This window comes from Cercospora beticola, chromosome 9 (genome assembly GCF_033473495.1).
Source record: "Cercospora beticola chromosome 9, complete sequence".
Taxonomy (NCBI): Eukaryota; Fungi; Ascomycota; class Dothideomycetes; order Mycosphaerellales; family Mycosphaerellaceae; genus Cercospora; species Cercospora beticola.
Window position 1 is genome coordinate 1913576 of NC_088943.1, and position 20738 is coordinate 1934313.

General features: G+C 52.6%; 10 protein-coding genes across 10 annotated transcripts; 5 read left to right on the plus strand and 5 right to left on the minus strand.

Moving 5' to 3' along the window:
* Window positions 1-299: 299 nt before the first annotated feature.
* On the minus strand, window positions 300-1562 carry RHO25_012956 (uncharacterized protein; the record flags this gene model as incomplete). Its single annotated transcript, XM_023604237.1, has 1 exon — window positions 300-1562. The coding sequence occupies one exon, from the start codon at window positions 1560-1562 to the stop codon at window positions 300-302; it is 1263 nt and encodes a 420-aa protein (XP_023450400.1).
* A 1189-nt stretch (window positions 1563-2751) lies between these two features.
* On the plus strand, window positions 2752-4242 carry RHO25_012957 (uncharacterized protein; the record flags this gene model as incomplete). Its single annotated transcript, XM_023604238.2, has 1 exon — window positions 2752-4242. The coding sequence occupies one exon, from the start codon at window positions 2752-2754 to the stop codon at window positions 4240-4242; it is 1491 nt and encodes a 496-aa protein (XP_023450401.2).
* A 620-nt stretch (window positions 4243-4862) lies between these two features.
* RHO25_012958 (uncharacterized protein) lies at window positions 4863-5426 on the plus strand (the record flags this gene model as incomplete). Its single annotated transcript, XM_023604239.2, has 2 exons — window positions 4863-5067; window positions 5119-5426. The coding sequence occupies 2 exons, from the start codon at window positions 4863-4865 to the stop codon at window positions 5424-5426; spliced, it is 513 nt and encodes a 170-aa protein (XP_023450465.2).
* Window positions 5427-5560: 134 nt separating this feature from the next.
* RHO25_012959 (uncharacterized protein) lies at window positions 5561-7227 on the minus strand (the record flags this gene model as incomplete). Its single annotated transcript, XM_023604240.1, has 4 exons — window positions 5561-6172; window positions 6231-6612; window positions 6665-7037; window positions 7089-7227. 4 exons carry the CDS (start codon window positions 7225-7227, stop codon window positions 5561-5563), a joined length of 1506 nt encoding a protein of 501 aa, XP_023450286.1.
* A 3155-nt stretch (window positions 7228-10382) lies between these two features.
* On the plus strand, window positions 10383-11525 carry RHO25_012960 (uncharacterized protein; the record flags this gene model as incomplete). The annotated part of the gene is made up of 1 exon (XM_023604242.1): window positions 10383-11525. One exon carries the CDS (start codon window positions 10383-10385, stop codon window positions 11523-11525), a length of 1143 nt encoding a protein of 380 aa, XP_023450212.1.
* A 731-nt stretch (window positions 11526-12256) lies between these two features.
* On the plus strand, window positions 12257-12582 carry RHO25_012961 (uncharacterized protein; the record flags this gene model as incomplete). The annotated part of the gene is made up of 2 exons (XM_023604243.2): window positions 12257-12364; window positions 12427-12582. 2 exons carry the CDS (start codon window positions 12257-12259, stop codon window positions 12580-12582), a joined length of 264 nt encoding a protein of 87 aa, XP_023449925.2.
* Window positions 12583-13052: 470 nt separating this feature from the next.
* Window positions 13053-13802, minus strand: RHO25_012962 (uncharacterized protein; the record flags this gene model as incomplete). The annotated part of the gene is made up of 1 exon (XM_023604244.1): window positions 13053-13802. The coding sequence occupies one exon, from the start codon at window positions 13800-13802 to the stop codon at window positions 13053-13055; it is 750 nt and encodes a 249-aa protein (XP_023449924.1).
* An 828-nt stretch (window positions 13803-14630) lies between these two features.
* Window positions 14631-16154, minus strand: RHO25_012963 (uncharacterized protein; the record flags this gene model as incomplete). Its single annotated transcript, XM_023604245.2, has 1 exon — window positions 14631-16154. The coding sequence occupies one exon, from the start codon at window positions 16152-16154 to the stop codon at window positions 14631-14633; it is 1524 nt and encodes a 507-aa protein (XP_023449929.2).
* A 539-nt stretch (window positions 16155-16693) lies between these two features.
* On the plus strand, window positions 16694-18481 carry RHO25_012964 (uncharacterized protein; the record flags this gene model as incomplete). The annotated part of the gene is made up of 1 exon (XM_065603616.1): window positions 16694-18481. The coding sequence occupies one exon, from the start codon at window positions 16694-16696 to the stop codon at window positions 18479-18481; it is 1788 nt and encodes a 595-aa protein (XP_065459688.1).
* A 360-nt stretch (window positions 18482-18841) lies between these two features.
* Window positions 18842-20455, minus strand: RHO25_012965 (uncharacterized protein; the record flags this gene model as incomplete). Its single annotated transcript, XM_023604246.1, has 1 exon — window positions 18842-20455. One exon carries the CDS (start codon window positions 20453-20455, stop codon window positions 18842-18844), a length of 1614 nt encoding a protein of 537 aa, XP_023449928.1.
* Window positions 20456-20738: the final 283 nt, after the last annotated feature.

Consider the following 20738-nt stretch of genomic DNA (forward strand, 5'->3'; position numbering starts at 1 on the left):
CGCTTCGCTACCGTCTCTGATATTGCAGGTGCGCAACTGTTTCCGTGTTCGGGTATTAGCTGTCAGTGGAAAGGTTTGCCGAAGAGGTCTATGGAATGCCTGGCTACGCCAATGTGCAGGAGTGTCGTCGGTTTCTCAGGTAAAGAGATGCTGGTATGCTGTCTTCCAGTGAAGGCCATATGCAGCCTGCCTGTAGTCCAGCTCGGCACAAGCCGATGCCCCAGCTGCCTCAAGAAAGAGACGCCTCTTCGCAACCGCCCCTGCACCATTTCTGGGGCCATGCTGCGCCGTACAGCCTTTCACCCCTTAACAACGCAGTGCACCCAGTTCCCCTGCTTCACAGCAGCAGAACAAGTTTGTTGAAGACCCAGCTGGCCCATGACAAATTCTCTAAAGGCTGTTCCGCCCCAATCGAAAATTTCGATCTTTTCTGCACGCCGCGCTAAGTCCATAAAAGGCTTCAACTCTTCGACCATTTCGCAAGTATCGACCTGCACGGGCTTCTTGCCGCTAACTTTACCTGTTCTGTTGTAAACAGATCTTCGCACTTGGTTGTACTGTTCGAACCAGTGACAATGGAAGAAACTGAACTTCAGTCGCTTTGGAGCAAGGTGATGCAGCATATTCCCGACTGGCGCCATGTCATAGAACGTTGTGGCGTCTGCGCCCAGGCATATGTGGAGGCACTGTATTTGCTCCTGGGCACGGATAGGCATCGCCGACAGTGCAATGTGCAAGTCCTTGAGTGTATCAAAGCGGAAATTATTGACTCCGTAGAAGACTGAAGATGATTCTTGGTGTATTTTCTTGCAAGTGCGGAAGAGCGCTAAAAGCTCGCTGCAAACCTGGTTTGATACGAATTGCTCGCGGTTCACCTCGGAATAGGGATCGACCGTGTGGTCGTACTTCTGGTCTCCTGGAATGAGCTGGAAATGTTTGTCTTCGGAAAAGTTGATGCCCACGTCGGGGAAACGCAGCACCTTCTCGTATATCTTGTTTCGCAATTCCGGAGAAAGATCGAGGAAGCGAAATTTGCCTGCGCGCGCTGGTTCGAGCCAGCGTCTCAGGTACACTCGAGCGGCATTCGCAGTAATGCCATACTCGGAGGGTGTCCGGTAAGTGGGCCAGCGGACTGCTGTGATGGTAAGCGGCAAATCAAAATCCCGTAAATTCTCAGGAAATCCCTCTACGACTTCTTCCAAGATCACACGCTTCTGCAGGCGCTGCAGCGCCGAAAAGTATGCAAAAGCGTTGATGGCAAGCTTGCCGTAGTAGCTGAACGTGAGCAGTATTGAGGCATGTATCTCTGCGACAGACAGAACATGCACATCTCTATCCGAGTCGTCGTGCTCATTGCTGTGGATCATTGCGAACACTGCCATTTCGCCAACAGTGAATGGTGGCTTCTTCCCACAATGGCGCCATGGTGCAATCAACTGCCAGATGTCTTTACGAAGAGACATGACTCGACTGACTTTGAATGCTTCGAACTCGGCCTCTTGTAGCTCTGGCGCGGCAGACTCACGCATAGCTGGAGCATCAGTGTCAGTCGCCGGCTCCATGGCTGGCCGTAATGTCGCGGTCGCAAGAGTGATGCAAATACTTGAAATCCGACTGTGCCATGTGCCAGCACGGCATACTTATGGCAAGCCCAGTTGCACTTAAGCATGCAAGGGATGCGGGCAGAAGCTTTGCCGAACAGGCAGCAATCAGAAATGAGAAGCAAGGTGCAAGTGAAAGACGGCGAGTGGAACGTCTGACTGCAGACCGGTCATTCGTAAGAAGACCTGTTCTGGACGCCTATGGCCTGGTCGTTGCAGGCCTTCATCGCTAGAGCCATCGCGGCGTGCTGGCATCTCCCATGGCGTTTCCAGGCCATAATGTTGATATGCCAATTTCCTAGGGCTGCAGACGTATGTGCTACCGGAAGGAGTACCGCATGCGCATGCGCCGTGCTCTCTGTTATGCGATGGTGATCGATGGTGATGACTGCTGAGATGAAGTCGAAGGAGGAAGAGGAGCGAAGGTCGAAAGCGGCAGTGGAGCGACGCGAAAGTGACGCGGCCAACCGTGCTTGCCAGGATGATCCTCGCACGCACAGACACGTCTGCTCTCAACCACTTCACCCGTTCCACGCGTACACCAAACTCTGTCTTGCAATTCACCGACACCATCAAAATCGACCTCACTACTGTCAGAATCAGAAATACTCACTTCCAGGTCAGGTTCAGTCGGCATTGAAAATGAAACAGCTCAGCGCGCCAAGAATGTGGCGATCAGCCCACCAATCAATGCCGCCCGACGTAGATCCATCTCGTGTTCTCTTCAGGAGACGAGTTCGCGCTCGTGAAGACAGCATTCCAACCTCAAAACCTAATGCTCCATCACCTTAGGCATTCCTAGTGCGGCTGTGTGGTTTCCATTCATTCTCGGATCATGTTCCTCTCCAGAAGCCGCGTCGGCACGTATGCCGTGGCTGTCATCCTGTTTGTTATCTTCGTCTTACATCTCAGGCCATCCGCATTTTCGTCAGGAGCTGGTCGATACAGACGCCCAGAGAACTCAGATCCAAACAAATTCAGCTGGAGCAAGCGAAAGGAGCGATATCCTGCACTGTATCAGCATGTGCTTCCCGCAGCTGGATCCTTGTCCAGCCAGATTCCAAGAATACAGTATGATTTTCGACAGCAATTTCCCTCCAGAGAAGAGGTTGCCACGACCAGACAACGCTTGACCCAGATCAAATCCGCCATGGAGCGATCCTGGGACGCGTACAGACGACGCGCTTGGCTTATGGACGAATTGGCGCCTGTGTCTGGCGGCAACAAGACCACGTATGGCGGCTGGGCTGCCACTCTTTGCGATTCACTGGACACCCTATGGATCATGGGCATGAAGGCAGAATTCAAAGAAGCTGTTGATGCTATTGCGGCGATCGACTTCACTGCAACCACAATGGAGACCATCAACCTCTTCGAAACCACAATTCGCTACATGGGCGGCTTCCTCTCTGCCTACGACCTTTCTGGAGACAGGAGGCTACTCGATAAGAGTCTCGAGCTTGCCGATATGATCTACGCCGCCTTTGACACACCAAACCGTCTTCCCATCTTGCGCTGGGACTTTCACGCAGCTCGCGAAGGCAAAGAGCAAGAATCGCCTGAAGACATCATTCTCGCAGAGATTGGGTCTTTGTCTCTGGAGTTCACCCGCCTGTCTCAAATTACCGGCGACTCCAAATGGTACGATGCAGTCGCGAGAATCACAGACATCTTCGAGGAGCAGCAGCAGAAGTCTTCGCTTCCAGGAATGTGGCCTTTGAAAGTCAACGGCCGAGCAGCAGACTTTGCTTCAGGAAACACATACTCACTTGGCGCCTTCTCTGATTCCATGTACGAATACCTGCCGAAGATGTTCGCACTGCTTGGCGGATCTTCGCAGTACGCAAATATGTACCTTGCCGCAATGGATACTGCAATCAAGCATGTTATTTTCAGGCCCATGATCAAAGACAACAGAACTGAGATCCTGGCTTCTGGCACGACTCGTGTAAAAGAGGGAGGGGAAATCGAGCTCCAGCCGGAGTACCAGCACCTCGTCTGCTACACTGGAGGAATGCTCGCGCTTGGTGGCCGACTTTTCAACAACCCACATCATATTGAGATTGGCGAACAACTCACAGATGGGTGTATCTGGGCATATCGCCAATTTCCCTGTCTCATTATGCCCGAGAACTCGCAACTCGTCCCTTGCCCTACCGACAAGCCCTGCAAATGGGATGAGAAGGCCTGGCACGACGCGGTCGTGAAAGACTCCGCCATTTTCGATAATATGGGCAAAAATGCCACAACACTGATCAAGGAAATGCACATACCTCCCGGCTTCTCCACGATTCGCGACGCCAAATATCATTTGCGCCCGGAGGCGATCGAGAGCATATTCCTGATGTATCGAATTACCGGAAACAGCACTTGGCAAGAGAAAGGCTGGGAGATGTTCCGAAGTATTCACGCGCACACTCGTACGAAATTTGCGCATGCTGCGATCGAGGATGTTACGAATAGGACTGCGCCGAAGATGGACAACATGGAGAGCTTCTGGACCGCGGAGACGTTGAAGTATTTCTATCTGTTGTTCGACGAGCCTACTCATATCAGCTTGGATGAGTATGTGTTCAATACTGAAGCCCATCCTCTCCGACGGCCTAGCACTGGCAAGACTGGCTGGTTCTCTTGGAAATGATTGTCGCGGACGTCGACGTGGAGCGCTGAGACTCGGCTCCCGCAGTGACCGACCTTGTGATGCTTGGTAATGTTCTCATTGACGATGGAAACCGCTCGTCGACGTCAATGGATGTACGAAATCCGATTTCTTGTGGTATCAGCGACGACTTAAGCTTTCCAGACGTCACGGGATGTGTGAAGCACGAACGCCAGCGTGGGACCTTGCGAGGAGCTGGAGCGAATATATGTGGAAGAGCTGCTCGCGCTCATACGCGCGGCCGACCACGTATTCTGGACGACCTGCGTCTGCATTGGCTACAGTCGTCCTGCATGACCTGCCGCATTCGGAATGAAGGACTTCAAAGCTTGGCGAATGGGACAACGCGACTCACCCATGTGTCTGCCGATCATCCCGCTTCATGAACCACTTGTGCGAGCTTGCACTACTTTCCTGCAGCTTCTTTGACACAAGCATGGCGATCAATGCTTCTTCTGCCCAAGCAGCCGAGATGGCTTGTAAAGTAGGGCAGGCTGAACGGCATCTTGCGCACCTCACTCCATCACGGCCGAGCTACATATATCAACCAGCCCTCGCTCATGAACTTTCGCTGCCTGGAATTTCGCTTCAAGTCAGCAACGATGAAGTCTTTTCTGGCACTCCTGGCCCTTGTGCCAATGGCCCTCGCAAAGCCGACAGTCTACCTCATCCGTCACGGCGAGAAGCCATTGAGCGGCAACGGCCTCAATGCACAAGGAATGCAGCGAGCGCAATGTCTCCGCAACGTCTTCGGCGCAAGCTCCAGCTACGACATCGACTTGATCTTGACACAAGATTACAAGAAAGGTGCATGACCTCACACCATGTCTCCTCTCTGCGAGTACCTGACTGTCTTAGATGGCTCCCGCAAACGCCCTTATGACACCGTGAAGCCACTCGCCGACGACCTGGGCCTCAAAATCGACCACTCCTGCGATCGCGATGACCCGAAATGCGTCAAAGACAAAGTCAACAACTACTCCGGATCAGGCAATGTTTTGATCTGCTGGGAACATGATGCTCTAACAGATATTGTGGAGAAGCTGGGAGATGACAATGCGCCAAAGTATCCTGGTGACAGATTCGATCTGATCTGGACAGATCCGCCAAAGTACACGAGCATCACAGACGAGTACAGCGAGAATTGTCCAGGATTGGATAATTGAAAAGTCAAATCATTTAGCGAAAACCAGGCGACAGTGAGAGAGATCTTCAGAAACAGAATCCATACAAAGCAAATGATCTATAGTGCTCAAACAACAAATTCCAACATCATTTCCAACGACGTCTCATCACACATCTACTTCTTCTCATTCACCTCCACCTTCTTCCTATCCCAACCCCTCTCATGACACCACCTCTCAACCTCCTTATCCAACTTCTCATAACTATCATAAACATTCTCCATCATCTCATTCACAACCTTCCCTTGCGCCTCCCTCTCCTCCACCGAAATCCCCTCCCAAACCTCCCTCATCAACTCCATAACAGCAAACAACTGATTCGGCAACCACGTAACAATCGGACTTCCCCCCGTAGCCGTAGGATGCGCCGTGCGTCTCATAATATACTCTCTCGCAAACAACCAATGTCTCCAACGGAAAGATCGGACATGTTCGAGGAGGCGGAGGTATAAGATTCGGGTTTGGAGGTCTTTGAGGCAGTAGGATTTGATGGAGAGTTCGGAGGAGCGGGAGAGGACGTAGGAGAGGAATTCGCGGTGGGGTTTGGGGCGGTAGGAGCGGAAGTCTTTGAGGATGTTGGTGAGTGGGTTGGAGGGCATGGGGATTTGGAGGAGGTGGTCCAAGAGGGGGATTATGGCGTCGTTGGCGCCGGATTCGCCGCGGAAGTATTGCGGGGTGTTGTTGGCGTGACCGGAGTAGATTACGCCGTTGGGGAAGAAGGGTTGGTTCTGTGGGGTGGTGTTAGAATGTGGGGTGAGAGGGTGGGAGTAGGGAGGAGAGGCTTACTGTGATGCCGAAGATGAAGGTGCGGTAGCTGATGTAGTCCTTTGGCTTGCTTTGATTCCACATTCCTTCCATTGAGTCTTCGATCACACGCATTGTGCTGAGGAGGTGGTCGAATGCATCGGCCACTGTGGATACGCCAGTGTCTGCTGCTACGGCATCGAGGAGCTGGACGGCGCCTTGTACAAGTGGGCCAGTGTGCTTGACCATGTCGACGTGAGTGAGGATAAAGCCAGCTTCGGATGAACAGGCATCGAGACCCTTCTCGAAGGCACGGATCAAACGGAGGTTGCTGTATTCCGAAGCACCGATGGAGGCATTGACAAAGCGGTAGTTGAACAGAGCGTAGCCAGCAGCGTAAGCCAGGAAGGCCGGGACATCAAGCCTGTACGCACGTTTAGTGACGAGGTAGGAGTATGGGGATGAGTTGAACTCACATCTTGGCACACTTCACAAGTGGACCAGCAATCTCCTTTGGCAGAACAGGTCGGCCCATGCCATAGGTGCCATCCTTATTCCACTGTTCCCAGCATGGCTCAAGCAGATAAGCAGATGCCAAGAAGGAGTAGTCTCGGAAGGCGGCAGAGACAGCGACCAGGTCTGGCTTGCCATCGGCAGCAATCAGGTTATCAATCTCATGATTGAGATCAGGCAGCGCCTTCTGCTCGTCAATGGTGGGGCCGAGTTGGTAAGTGGCGAGCAGACCTGGTGTGCCGTCTAGCTTCTCAATTGGCATGTCATCGCAGAGCTTCTGGAGAGGGGCGAAGACTGGTGGAAGTTCGACTAGTGGTGTCTGAAGTGGAAGGAAGCCTGTTCATGTTCAGTACATCGGTATCGATGTGGCTTGGGGTGGATAGCTACCATTCTGTGTGGTGATGGTGAACGGGTCAAGCGAGGAGGAAAGTGTAGCCGGATCATCATGGATATGTGGGAATACAGCCCGAGTGTCAGACACTCTGGGCTCATCTTGCGCAGCATTGCTGCTGAGGTACGGGCTCATGGTTGTCGTGAAGTGTGAGAAGAGTGATGGTTAAGGTGCAGAGGTCTTGGCAGTAGGTCTCTGAAGAATGACCAGAACAAAGCAAACGGCCAAATCTGCTCGAATGTGAAAGTTGAAAGAGAGGAAGAGAGTGAAATCTGGGGAGAACGCGCGAATATGTATTGTGTGGCCGGAATTCTTGCGGCCTTTGCATTATCTCAGAAAAAGAGTTTCGTGATTTGCCATTGGTCTGGCCGGAACAGTTCCATCGCGAGAACGTAAAGGAAATGCCATCGTTTGACCGCCTGACCCGAAGGCGGGGGTCCTGTAGATAAGGATGAAAGTGAACACGATCAAGCATGTCCAACATGTACCTACCGTAGCAGCAACGACCAGTCGGTGATGCCATGGACATGTGTGAGGATGAGCGGCGGCATGGTCGTGAAAGTCAACGTCGAGGATGCTTCCGATGGCCAGTAGAGGCGCTTTTCTGGAACAGCACAGCGTGATGATGCATAAGAGGGCGCCCATGGGGAATGCATATCACTCTCGAGTGCCCTAGGCCCGCCGACATCTCCCACTCATATCTCGAGCATTTTCGCTGATCAGAGGTGCAGAGAGCAGTCACGTGACCCATGCAGAATTTGACGAGTTGTGTCGCCGGCCCGGCCGGATGATGGTGTGACTCGTACAGCGCACAGTGTCGTTGCGTGACCAAGATGGCAATCCTCGTTTGCGCCGAGGCGCAAAGTTGAACAGCGTTCTCAACCCATGAACGTGTCCTTCGGTCCATAGGTGTGCATCGAGGACCTGGCTGCCGTTGACATGGCGTGCAAACAAACGGAAACGCGCGCTGCGAGCTTCGATGAACACTTCCGGACATCGATGCAAGTAGGCGCGTAGTGGCTGCAGCTCTCGGGTTTGCATGGCGCTGATAGCCGTATGCAGCATGATCGTAGAGGGGTGGATATCCATCCAGGTTATGAAGTCGACTTGGGCCTTCTCGACGTGTGAACACTTCCGGACACAGTCTTCGAAGCCTTGGTCTTTGATACGGCCAGAGTGACAGCATTTCCGCTCAAGAAGCACTTCCGAATCTTGAGCGGTTGGGCTGGCCAAGAGCATGGTCTGGCCTGGACAGCAAGCACTTCCGAATGCTGCCAGATGGCCATGTTGCCCGCAGCCACGTAGCAGAGAGGAGCACTTCCGAACCTCAATGCCGTGGTGGTTGCTGATTTGCGAGGGGATAATTCACTCAGTCTTGCAGAGTAGATTCAAGCAATCCACAAAAGCAGTTCTGGCGCGCCAACACTTCCGGAGGCTGCCGTACGGAGTCGATTGTGGTCGAATCTTTTGGCGTCGTAGACAACAGAGTCTATCAAATGCGCATGTGCAGTGTCTTCTTCGCAGCCGTCGCAGTAGCATCAGCCGCTCCATTGCGGACCCGCCCTTCGTGGATTGACCATCTCTTCACCATTCCCATCCACATCACCACTAGCTCCATCGTGTCCAGTTCTTGCATTTCCAAGGTGTTCGCCGTAAAGATGTGGAGTGGCAGCGCTTGGGGCGTGGTGCTGTCATGTTAGTGAGGCATTTGGGCGAACACCCGTTGCTGGAGGTGCGTGCGCTGGAGTCCGGTCATATCGTGGCGGAGGCGGAATGATGAACGACCCATAATCCTCATGACCATGCCATCGTCGAGCAGCTGCGCAGGAGGCCGTAAGTAAAAGGTGTCGTTGGCGCGAGGTTGTTGTCATCGCAAGGCAGAGTTTTGCGGGTGGGGAAAGCGGCAGACGGGAGGTGGTGGAGCCACAGAACACAAACAGCGCGTTGAGGTCAAAACCAACATTGGAAATCATCCCACCACAATTCCAGAGACCGCAGGAGGTACAACGAATGCAAAAGTCCATCGAGCTCGGAAAGAAAAATTAATCAGTGGCATCGACACTGCCACGCTCGCATATTCGCACAATCGCCTAAGAGACTCTGGATTCCAATGAAACCGTCAAGGTCCAACAGTGAGGACGACGTCGACCAGAACATTCACCCTTCATCGAATGCGTCCAGTTATGGTCTGCACTGACGACTTTTCGGGCCCTGCAGCATCAGAATTGGAACTGTTGTCGATGTGCATCGAGTGTTGTCTAGGTGCCGTGCCAATTCGAAATCTCCCACGAAGTGATCCCGATCCTATTGCACTCTGTACAGCTTCTGACTTATGCCACCACAAGCGGATTCCGCTGGAATCGCGGCAGGATACTGTGCGCCCGTTCGCGGGCTACTTGCGATGATGTCGATGATCAACTGGGCCTACTATCGCAAATGATGGTTCCAGACAATCTGGGCCAAGGACAAGTCATGGCATTCTTACGAATCTGGATCTTTTGCCATTTCAAGTTTGGTGCTATGAGATCTCGTGCTCTGTATCCTTGTGCACGGATAAGGTCGGGACCACTTGGCCACTTCTTCTATACTAAGGTGACGCCCGTCTTAGTCCGCGACCATGAGCTGTTGGCTTGCATCTGGCGACCGGGCGAATATCAGGTGTGCTAGACGGACTCTTCGCTGACAGAACTCAAGGAAAGAGAAAAGGTTGCTCCGATGCTGATGACTGCACATCGCCAAGGTACACCGTATTGAGAAGGCCCAACTGCCGGGCCAATATCGGGACGACCAAGGCGCAATCCGCATCTGCTCTTTGCGAACAGGAGCATAAGATCAACTTCAGTGCCTCACAGCTAAGTCTGTAAAGACGAGTCCTCAGAGTCGTGTTGGGACACGAGGTCGGCGTGGCCCAAGATGGGTCATCATACAGGCAATGACATCAAATTTCATTCCGCCTGCATCGTCGCGAAAACGATGCCTCACAGGTAAGACAATTTCACTAATCTAAGCACTAGAAAAATGCCTCGGTAGTCGTGATACCCACTTTCCCATAGGAACTCATGCCACTCCTTTCATGTGCTTCTCGCCAATACAGCAATAGACGCAGTTCATTGGACCGTTCATCGGCTCGCACGGAGCGCGAACGATCAGATTGCCGCTCGGAGTAGGCGGATTCACCGCAGGGGCAGTTCTACTTACTACAAGGCGTCGATTCTGTGCCCATTCGAGGCATTGCTCGTACACTCTTTTTGAGTCTGGCCATTCGTTCATCAACAAGCGCAATCTTCACCATGCGACTGAACCAACTTCTCTGTCTTTTCTTTACGGCGGCCGCTTGTGCCGCCCCTCGTATCGCCCGCGATAGTCTTTCATGCCGAGAGATCAATATCCCGGTGGACGTCTCTGCAAACAACAGAGAACTTCCTGACACGCTCGACTTGTCTTCCCTCTTGAGTCTCTCGGTCTTGAACGATCTTGTGGCCGGCCTTGGTTCCACTCTCGTGTCAGGAAACTACTCCATTGCCGCACGTTACTGCGAACCCTCTGCCAAAGTCGAATCCCGAAACAAGACTTTGCAGATCTTGGTCCACGGCATTCAGTACAACAGGGACTACTGGTTCGGCCTTGCAGCTCCTGGCACGAAAGCTGGGCAAGATGAGTACTCTTGGGCTGTGTATGCTGCCAACGAAGGCTATGCCACTCTCTCGATCGACAGGCTGTGCACAGGGAACTCTTCTCGTCCATTGAGTCTGACGCAATGTCAAGCGCCGCTCGAGGCGGAGACATTGCATGCCATCATCGAGGCCGCTCGCTCCGGAACTCTTCCCGACGTCCAGCAAAGCTTCGACAAGATTGTCTATACCGGCCACTCGTACGGGTCCCTCATAGGCAATGCTTTGGCGTTACAGCACCCAGAGGATGTGGACACATACGTGTTTACCGGATTCTCTCTGGACGCCCTCCAAGGCGCCACTGGGTTCGCACTCCTGCCCGGATTTCTGCCTGCGGCCGTCGTAGCACCAGAACGCTTCGGATCGGACGACCTGGGCTACCTCCTTGCCACAAACGAAGCGGGAGCAAAGAAAGTGTTCTACTACGGCGACTACGACGCGAATATCTTCAGCGGAGACTTCGCAGGACGACAAGCAGTCCCACTTTCGGAGATCGCAACTGTACCTCTTGGACAGCTCCCCGCACCAGAGTACCAAGGCTCAGTTTTTGTGTTGAATGGAAATGAGGATGCCATCTTCTGCGTGGGACTATTGGATACATTGCTTGGAGTCCCAGGCGACTGCTCCAACGGCTTCGCTGAGAGAGTCAAAGACGGATATCCTAAGGCGAAGGCTTTCGGCTCTCACATCACTGCGAACACAGGTCATGCCATGAACAACCACAAGACTGCACAAGAGTCGTTCAAAGCTGCTCATGACTAGCTGGCGCAGCAAGGATTCTAAAAGATACGGAGATTCGAGGGTGGGCGATGCGATATAACATAATTCGTTTCTTGAATCGTCGAATGAGGCCGGTACCTAATTCGAACTTTCACAATAGCTCTACGCAGTCAAACAAAGTGCCCTCGGCGGCACGATGAGGGCTGGGGATGTGACAGAAGCGTATCGGCATCCACTTCTGAAATGGAGTCGCCGCGACTTTCATCGCTCAAGTGAAACTGCAGAACTCTATCAGCTGTGCCATGCACTCGCGCTCAGTATCGTGTCATATTCAATTCCATCACCATATGGGGCCAGAGTGCCTGATAACGAAGCTATTTGTAAGAACTGAAGTGGACCAGACCAGATGGCACTGCACAAGGTTACCTCGGCTCTCGCCAAGCGCCAAGCAATCCGACCTCACCTCTTGCCCGTCTCCAAACATCTTTCAGAACATCCACGACCAACTTCCAATGACCAGAGCCATCTTGAAGATCACAAAGCACAGGACAGTCCTCCAAGTACCTCTGAGACCTTTCTTTGTCCGCCCCTCCAAACGCACAATGTCGTCGAACAAGACCAAAGCCCCTCCCATCATCGCCACAAGGACGTCAACCTGTCTTTGCAAGTCGGTGCAAGTACAAATTACTGGTGAAGACAAGAATGCTGTGCTCTGCCACTGTGATAACTGCCGTCAAGCCAGTGGGAGCGCATTCATGCATAATCACCGAATAATGAAAAGTGATATCAAAGTGTTGAAGGGAGAGAATCTGTTGAAAGTGTATGAGGATTCGGCGACAAAGAGCGGGAATACGATTTTCAGGCATTTTTGTGGGAATTGTGTAAGTTCTGGCGTTCACAATGTCACCTGTTGGTTGTTGTGATGGTATGCTCACTGTCACAGGGTTCGCCACTTTGGCTCTCCAATTCTGCGATCAAGGGCTTCGCGGCCATGAATGTCGGCAACCTCGATGAGGAAAAGAGACCGCCTTTTATGGAGCTATTCAAAGAGGGAAAACATGCCTGGATTGGAGAAGTTACTGGAAAGGCCAAGTTGTAACATCATTGCTGGTCCCCACGGGCAGATTCGTGAACAGAAATGGAATGACACCACGTGCACCTCAATGTTGCATTTGCTCAAACTGAACGATCGCCTACTATCGCTCGCATTTTCGCACCTGCGCCTGCTCTGGGATTCGGACCTTGCTCATTGTGACCAACGAATCACTCCAGCCTCCCGCCATGTGCTACAAGTCCCAAATACCATACAAGCATCACTGCCAATTGTGTGAGCAAAAACATAATGCCTCGGGGTTCTCGGAATCGCAAATTCTTTACCCGCTTCCTCCATTCTCGACTGAGCTCGATCATACCATCTTTGCTCGCGCGCCTGTTTCGTCGCAGCTATGTCCATGAAATGAGTCTCCACAGGTCGCTGCCGCTGCAGCGCTCGACCGCTCATTCAGACAACCGTGTCGAAGCACTTTTAGCCCATCACAAGTCCATCAAGTTTGGCCAAAATGTGCTTCTCTAGGGAGATCTCTTGCGCCACTCTTCAGCCTGCTTCCTCCTCTCCTTCACATCCGCTCTGCCGAAGGTCTGCGCAGAGGAAACATTCATGTCACGGGATGCGTTGGACCGAAGTTCTGGCGTCTCCGGACGTGGTAACTTGGGCGTCCGCCTCCCAGTGGTGGCGGCTACACTCCAATTCTCATCAAGGGCTGCATCATCCATCGGCTCGCCCATCGTCGGGAACCTGCTCGGCTCGTAGTCACTCGGTCCCAGTTCACGATCCATGTGATCCCAGCGCCACTTTCGGTCACCATTCCTGGTGGAATTCCGACCCTGACGCTTCTTCTTGCGCGATGGAAGTTCATTCTCAATCTTTTCCAGCGCGCTTTGGTATTTCCGCTTCTCGCTCGGCTGCTTATTCTTGTCCGCGGCTCGAGTCCGGTCTTCGATCTCGCGGTGACGCAGAGCGTCGTCGGTAGTCTTGTTGGGCGACTCTGTCGGGAATGTCAAAATCTGCTGACCCTCGCCGGTTGAGGGCAACATGGCACAAAGCTTTCTAAGCTTCTCCTGAATGTGTGGGTTCTTGGAGTCTTCAGGTCTGAACAAATCCAGAATTTTGTCAATTCCAGTTTCGAGATGTTTGGTTCTCTCGGCATCTTCGACACGGATCTCCTCGGCTTGGTCCTCGCGCGCGGCCTCTGTCTCGTCCGGTATCTTGTTCTGCGATGCCGTGCGACGGATCTCGTCGAACTCGTGTTGCATCATCATCGTTCTCCCCCTCTGCTTGGGCTGCCGCAACTAGCCCACCGACTGATGATGTACTCCTGGCAGGCTCGAGGCGTCGTGGTCGTGGTGTGAGCTCAGCTCTGCGATGGCACGTAAACAGCCGCAGAGTGTCTGACGGACTCGATGTTGGTACGGGTGAAAGCGGGCATACGAGAAAGTTCTGTGATACCACAGCGAAGCATCGAACCCTACTGAGTGAATGACTGCAAGGTGAATGACATCGCTGTGTCACGAGACCTCACCAAACACATCAACGATCTGGCTGTCTACAGAATTAATGCCACGTGACCTAGCGGTGCGAGTCTGCCATGGAAAGGTGTTGACCGCACTGGGACAAGAAGGAGAGATGCACAACTGTCATGCCTTTCTTTGATCGTTGGAAACGCATTATATCGAGTTTTCTGGGCCGGCACAGCTGGACAGCCTCTTTGGTGCCGTGCCTTGATCAAGCGAATGGAAATCTCAAAATCGCTCGCATGTCCGCATTTGCGACTGGGCTGAAGTCCGGACATTGACTACCACAAGCGGCAAGCTTTTCCTGGACTCACTGCATCTTGAACGAGCTCTCGCAACGTCGTACAATCATGTACATCAACTTTCTGGGCGAACACCGTTCCCACAACCCCCTTCAGTGCCTTCCTGTTCGATTCCATCCCGTCGCACAATCTTTGGACGACTATAGTGCGTCACCTTGAACAGCTCCACGTGGAAGGCAACAAGTCAATGCCTCGCGCACAGCCATCCGCGTCAGTCAATACCCAGCCCTGCCCACTGGTGAAGAGTCCGTCCCCATCGCTCCACGTCTTTGCCTTAGGCACGCCGCTTGCCAACATCTGCCAGGCCTGCGGCCAACCCGTCGAACTTGTTCTTCATATCGGTCCGCATGGTGGGTGCCTTGGTGCTGACGGATGCCACAGATTGGAGCTCCACTGCACTCGACCGTGACCTCTCGGTAGATGGCGCGCCGTCGGTGGCTTTGCCATAAGTCAGGGCGGGAGCTCGTGGACCTGCCGACTCGTTGGTAACGGGTTTCTGTCGCATGGCACTGTTCCCTTGGGCCATACATCGCTTCTTCTGCCCTCCTTCCTCATGCGTGACAGGAGCCTCAGCCGGACGCTTCCCGGCTCGAGACCCGCCATCAAGAGGCCTGCCACGGAGATACTCGTTTTGGAACACACTCTGCGGCGGGCCCGGAGGGCGAGCGACCGTATGACCATCATCGATATCGCGCGACGACACAGTCTGCGGCGGGTTCGAAGGGCGAGCGACCGTATGGCCATCATTGATATGGCGCGACGACACAGGATCGACGTTGACACCAGTCGTCTCGATCGCCTTCAACGCGAAATCCTCCTCCGGCTGGTTCGACAAGACACCTCGGTGTGCCTGTGCCGTTGCCTCTGAGATGTCACAACCTTCCAGAAAGCCTGCCATGCCATCGTTTCCGCTTTTGTCCTCAATGATCAAGTCGTTCAGTTGCACCAGGCTTTCCTCGGTCATGGTGACATAATCGATCAAGATCTCCTCGTCCAAGCGCACGAAGTACTTGGTCAAGCAAAGCATCGAGCCCTCGCACTCATTCATGCCTCGTACGAAGAGCACAGTGGATGATCTCGGATCTTTCTGAAATGCGCTGCCTTCGGTCTCAACTTGAACGTAACGACTTTGCTCGTCCTCATGAACGCTCGAGAATCCAGTCTTCTGCTTCGATGTGAAGACCAGCACACACACATAATTTCCGACGATGTAGATTGGGATGCAGGTATAAGGCCCATCGTGGATCGCGCCACCCGAACTTGGCACATATTCCGGGCTGGTGAACGGTATCCTGCGGGACCTCATGCGCTCAACCTTTCGGACACGAAGCGTCATTTTTCCAGGCATGATGCGGCGTCGATTGACGTACATGTCGTGCGATGGGCCTGTGTACATGTCCATGGCGGGGATCTTGTGGCAGCCCTGCTTCTTGGCCAGCTCTTTATGTTGCTTGGTGACTCGAACCTGGGCCTGCAATTCGCGCTCATGCTCCTCGTCGTCCAGGAGCATTATGAGCCCAGTTGCGAACAGTCTCACGGACTGCTGATGATCTATAAATCCAGACCTGACAGCCCTCGTACCCTTCACATACAACGTATGTTGGAAACCAGGCTCGTTCAAATTGTCCAAGGGCATTTGCTCCAGCAACTCGAGGAGATCGGCATTCCTTCTGTATTCCCTCAGTGGGCGCTGAGCACTGATATTCCCGACTAGTTCCTGTCGCGCGGTCTCGAGATCTTCCAGTATTCTGCTCCGTGACGGCGTGCAGTCCATTCCGTCAATCTTGTATCGCGTCATCTTGACTTGCGCCCAAGTGCGATTCGCTGTTGGAAAGGCCCCACTGACCAACGGTGTTGTCCTGAGGATTGGGTGGGATGTGCCGCACTCTCGGTGGATGTCTGGTGTCTCGATCCACACAGAGTGCCAGATCGAGTCAACGTCGACACGAATGCAAGCCGATGTCCGGAAGGGTGCCTGACCATACAGTGCAAACACAACCAAGCATTGCGTGCGGCCCCACCAAGTGAACAGTTGCAAGGTGAATGGCACTTCTGTTCCGCGGGCCATGCCGCCATTATTCTGGTCGGTCAAGGACGGGCTGGAATCCTTCGATGATATCTCATGCCTTGGCTCTGGAGGCTCTCAACAGGCTGCAAGACTACTATTAGTATGTCACGTGGCTTAGCGTGCCTGGTCTGCTATGACAATGGATTCTCTCGCGACAAACAACAAAGGTGTCTACATCCGGCAGGCCTTTTTCTTTGACAGTTGACATTGTATAGATCTGAACTTTTCGAGCTTGGAACTCGCCAGACCCTTCAACTTCGCTTCAAAACATGTTCTCAAATCTGTACAATCGTTTGGTTCAGTGGCCAGATCGTCGTCGATACTGCCCATTGCAGGACCCATTTCGGCTCTCCTCGCAGGCTCAGATTGCTAGTCGCAGCATTAGAAGCGTATCTCGAGGCAATCGGACAGCGCAAGCTCGAGACAACGACTTTACCGTGGATGGACATTCGTTTCTCTCCTTACTGAAGCACCTCAGTGACCTGACAAGGCAAAAGGATGAGATAGCAGGCCAGATTCACACGCAGGATCGCGAACGATATTTGGCACGTTCCGATTACGACCTCTGTCAAATGGATCTCGATAAGTTACGAGATAGCGACAGTGTAGAGGTTTTGCACTACTTGGACCGACGCAAACAGTTGCAGAAAGACGAGCTGGCCAACAAATCCGCTGCCGACGATGCAAAAGAGCTCCTTGTGAGTCGCTGCGGTGAGCTCAAGGAAGGAATCCAAAAGCTCTGGCGGACTATTCATGCACGATCACAAGCCTATAGTGACGCATGCTTTAGAGCAAATTTCGATCGGGAATGGTGTATGCTTGATCTTGTGGCATATCTCGACATGTTTAGATGTGCACAGATTCAAAGCTTCCTGACTCAGAATAGACGCGAGCTCAACAGGCAGCGAGTGAACAGGATCCTACTGAGAAGCCAGACAAGAATTGCCATTGGAGCTCACGCTAGCACTTCTGATATCTTACCGTCTCCCGTCCGCCAGGACCTTCGTCGGATCCGTGACCAAAGACATGAAGAAGCTATTGAAGAGGTGGAATCTCATATCCGTGTCTTGGAAGATATTGTTGGTCTACAAGAAGCTCACCTTGCAGAAAGACGAGATAACTTGATACGTGAGCGATTTCGGCCGGAATTGGAACAGAAGGGCTTACTGAAAAGTGATTCTGATGCGACTGGACCCCAGCATGATAGAGTGCCCCTAGAGCAACTAGCACCAGCCTTGACGGGACATCCAGTCACGGAGAATTCTCACCATGGCAGCGATCTTCCCGATCATATCGACGAATTGCTAGAAGAACACGACACTCTACTCAAGAAGCTTGAAAATCTACAGGAGGAAGTCGCACGGTGTGCAGTGGACGTACGCTCGAGTGTCCCTGAATATTTCATCGCGTTCACAGATCTTACGACCGAGAAGCTGGAGGCATATATCGCACATGACTCGAAGACTGCGAACGACGCAGCAGCAAAGATAGAGCAGCGCCTCATCCTGATCCGCAAACATCTGCACGACCGCGGAGTACCTGTACCAGTGGTGACAGCCTCGACCGTTCATCAACAACCTACGGGAGGTGGCCTCAGCACTACATCCGTAGAAAACGTCTCGCAAAATGATAAAGAATACAACGGCGGCTCAGAGCATGACTCACATGAGTCTCGAAAACTTAATCGGCGCATAATGAATGATCACCGACTGAACGCATCACAAGCACAGGGTCGGTCGCCCAACTCTGCGGCTACTCCTTCATCAGATGTCGATCTGACAGGGGTCCGCTCGTCTCTCGGGGCAGATCGGCCGCAACAGAGTCCACAATCAGAGCAAAGCGCTCGGCGAAAACGCATGCTAAGAGAGTACAAGGCAGCTCAAGGGAGAAGCGATGATGACGTGAATGACGGGAGAAAAAGACAGAGAACCAAGACTGCCATAAAGGATCAAGCTCAAGAGAGTATTGTGGAAGCAGAAACAATAATGTCAACGGGCAGGGTGACGAGAGCGAGCACGAAGAGGGACAACACAAGGCTACTTGGAGGTATTCGATAATCACGCAGGCTATGGAAACATTGGCGGCAGTGCAATGCTGGAGTCCTTCTGTCATCATGCTACATATAGCTCTTCTCTCACGACCGACGACTGTGCCTCTGCCACGTTTGCTGGTCAAGTTTTAGATTTGGATGCCATCCCACTCTGAACTGTGTGGCATATGATGTAAAGATTGACTACATTCTCCGGTGAGTAGGACCAAAAGGCCGATATACCAAAAGTCAATGAGCTGTGGGAATAAGTGCGTTGCGCAATTCGCATCTTTTGATGATTAATGTACAGTACAGATTCTGGTGATCGGTATTTGTTGGACGTCGAGAGAATTCTGGTGATTCTGCCACCATATGAGTCTTCCAGATCTTACGACTCTCGTGTCCTGCCACTTCGCAACGAATCACTTCCACCTGCAACGGTCGTTGCGACTCTGGCAATCTTGTCTGCCTTATCCCTTAGCTCTTCTTGCATCTCACTATATTCACGCAGCTTCCTTTTCCTCCCTGAGCTTGGTGTCGTTGGTGTGCTCGGCGGTGGAGAAGGGCCATCTGCTCCATTCGTGACCTCTGTCTGTGCTGTCGGTGGTGTTGCCGGCGAAAGTGCTAAGTCATCGGGTCTTGACAATGAGCGCCACCGATTTATACGTCCGAGTCTGCGTCGCTCCGCGTACGTCAATTTTCCACTTCGAACAGAAGAGTTAAAAGATCCACTACTTCGAGCGTGCTCACGATCCGAGGAACGTTGCGACCGCTGAGAGCTCGATAGTGAGCGCGTGGAAGGGACACGAAAACCGTGCTCAGTGAGGGAGTCCACCGCAACCTGCAATTCTTCTTCTGCAGCCTGCATGTCCTCCTTGAGTCCTTTGGTGTCGAAATCCCGAAGCTGACTGTAGCGCATCTTCGAAGACCTGGGAAATGCTTGCAGGTGACTCAGCTCGGCCGTTTGCCATTTCTCTGCATATGCGTACAGCGCGTTCTGGACTCCCAAGAGGCGGTCGAGTGCTCGTTCGTAATTCAGGTGCAGCTCGGCTCGACCGCCTGATGAATCGGGCGATTGCTGGCTGTTACTTTCTGGTGGATAGAACTGTGAATCAAGTGTCTGGAAATCGTGTTGAACATCAGGCGATCGAGGCAGGCTTAAAGTATCAACATGGCTCGTAGTCTCGCTGCTCTGCCGTCGACTTTCGGATCTCTCAGGTACTGTCCAGTGATCAAGCTTGCCCGCTGATCTCAACATGGGCTCGAAGTATTCGCTCACAATCTCCTCGTGGAACTCTCTCTGCTTATCTTCCGTGAGCTCAACGAGAATTTGTAAGTGCCGTATCCGATCGTCAAGATCGTGTCCACCTGATTGATGTCGAGTCCAAGCACGTTCAAGCTTTAGTTCGCGAAGCTCTTGCCGACGCCTCTTGAGTAGATTGTAAGTGTCTAGTGCAGTGCGGATGGCGACGCAATCCCCGTGGCTGAGACACCATTCCTCTGTGAACAAGACTTCAAGACACCGGTTGAGATACTCTTGACCATGTCTCCAAAACTCATCCCATGTGTCCGTTGACTTTCGGTCCAATTCTGTCTTCGCGGCAATCTTCACCGCGAGCAAACCACGGTATTCGGCCGCAGTACTTCCGGCTGATTCTCGCGCATCATGGATCCGTTCCACCTCGCTCGTGAAATCAGCTCTCTGGTCATGTTGTATCCGTTGTTCGTCGCACATGGCTACGTCCAACCAGTATTGATTGGTTCTTGCCGTTCCTCTATATGACTTGATAAGCTCTTCCGTCTCCTGTTCTTCACGGTGGATTTCATATAGATCTGAGCAAAGACTCAAGTAGTGTGGCCCGAGATCGCTAATGGGACGAAAAGGCGTGCGCCTGCCCTGAGCAAGCATCGAGATGCGCTTTGCACCCGGATTATCCTGTCTGACCGTGGTGGAGCACAGCCAGTCACTGAGACTCCTGCCAATTTTCCGTAACCAGGACATGGCGAATGTTGATCGTGATTGTGTAGCAGTAGCCATTCCACATTCGAATCAAGTAATGTTTTCTCCGTTCCAGACGACAAAGAGAGCATCCAAGCTGCTTTAGGACGCACCTTGATGAATCAAAGAAATGGTTCCTTTGTGATTGAGTACCAAGCGACTCCTGGGTGCTACGGAGCACATGCATACAGGGCATTCATCACTGCTTGAAGGTCGAAGTCGAAATTTATTGCCTTATGCTAGGTAGGTGAAACGAGTTGCTGTTTTGTTCACCAGATCGAGTCAT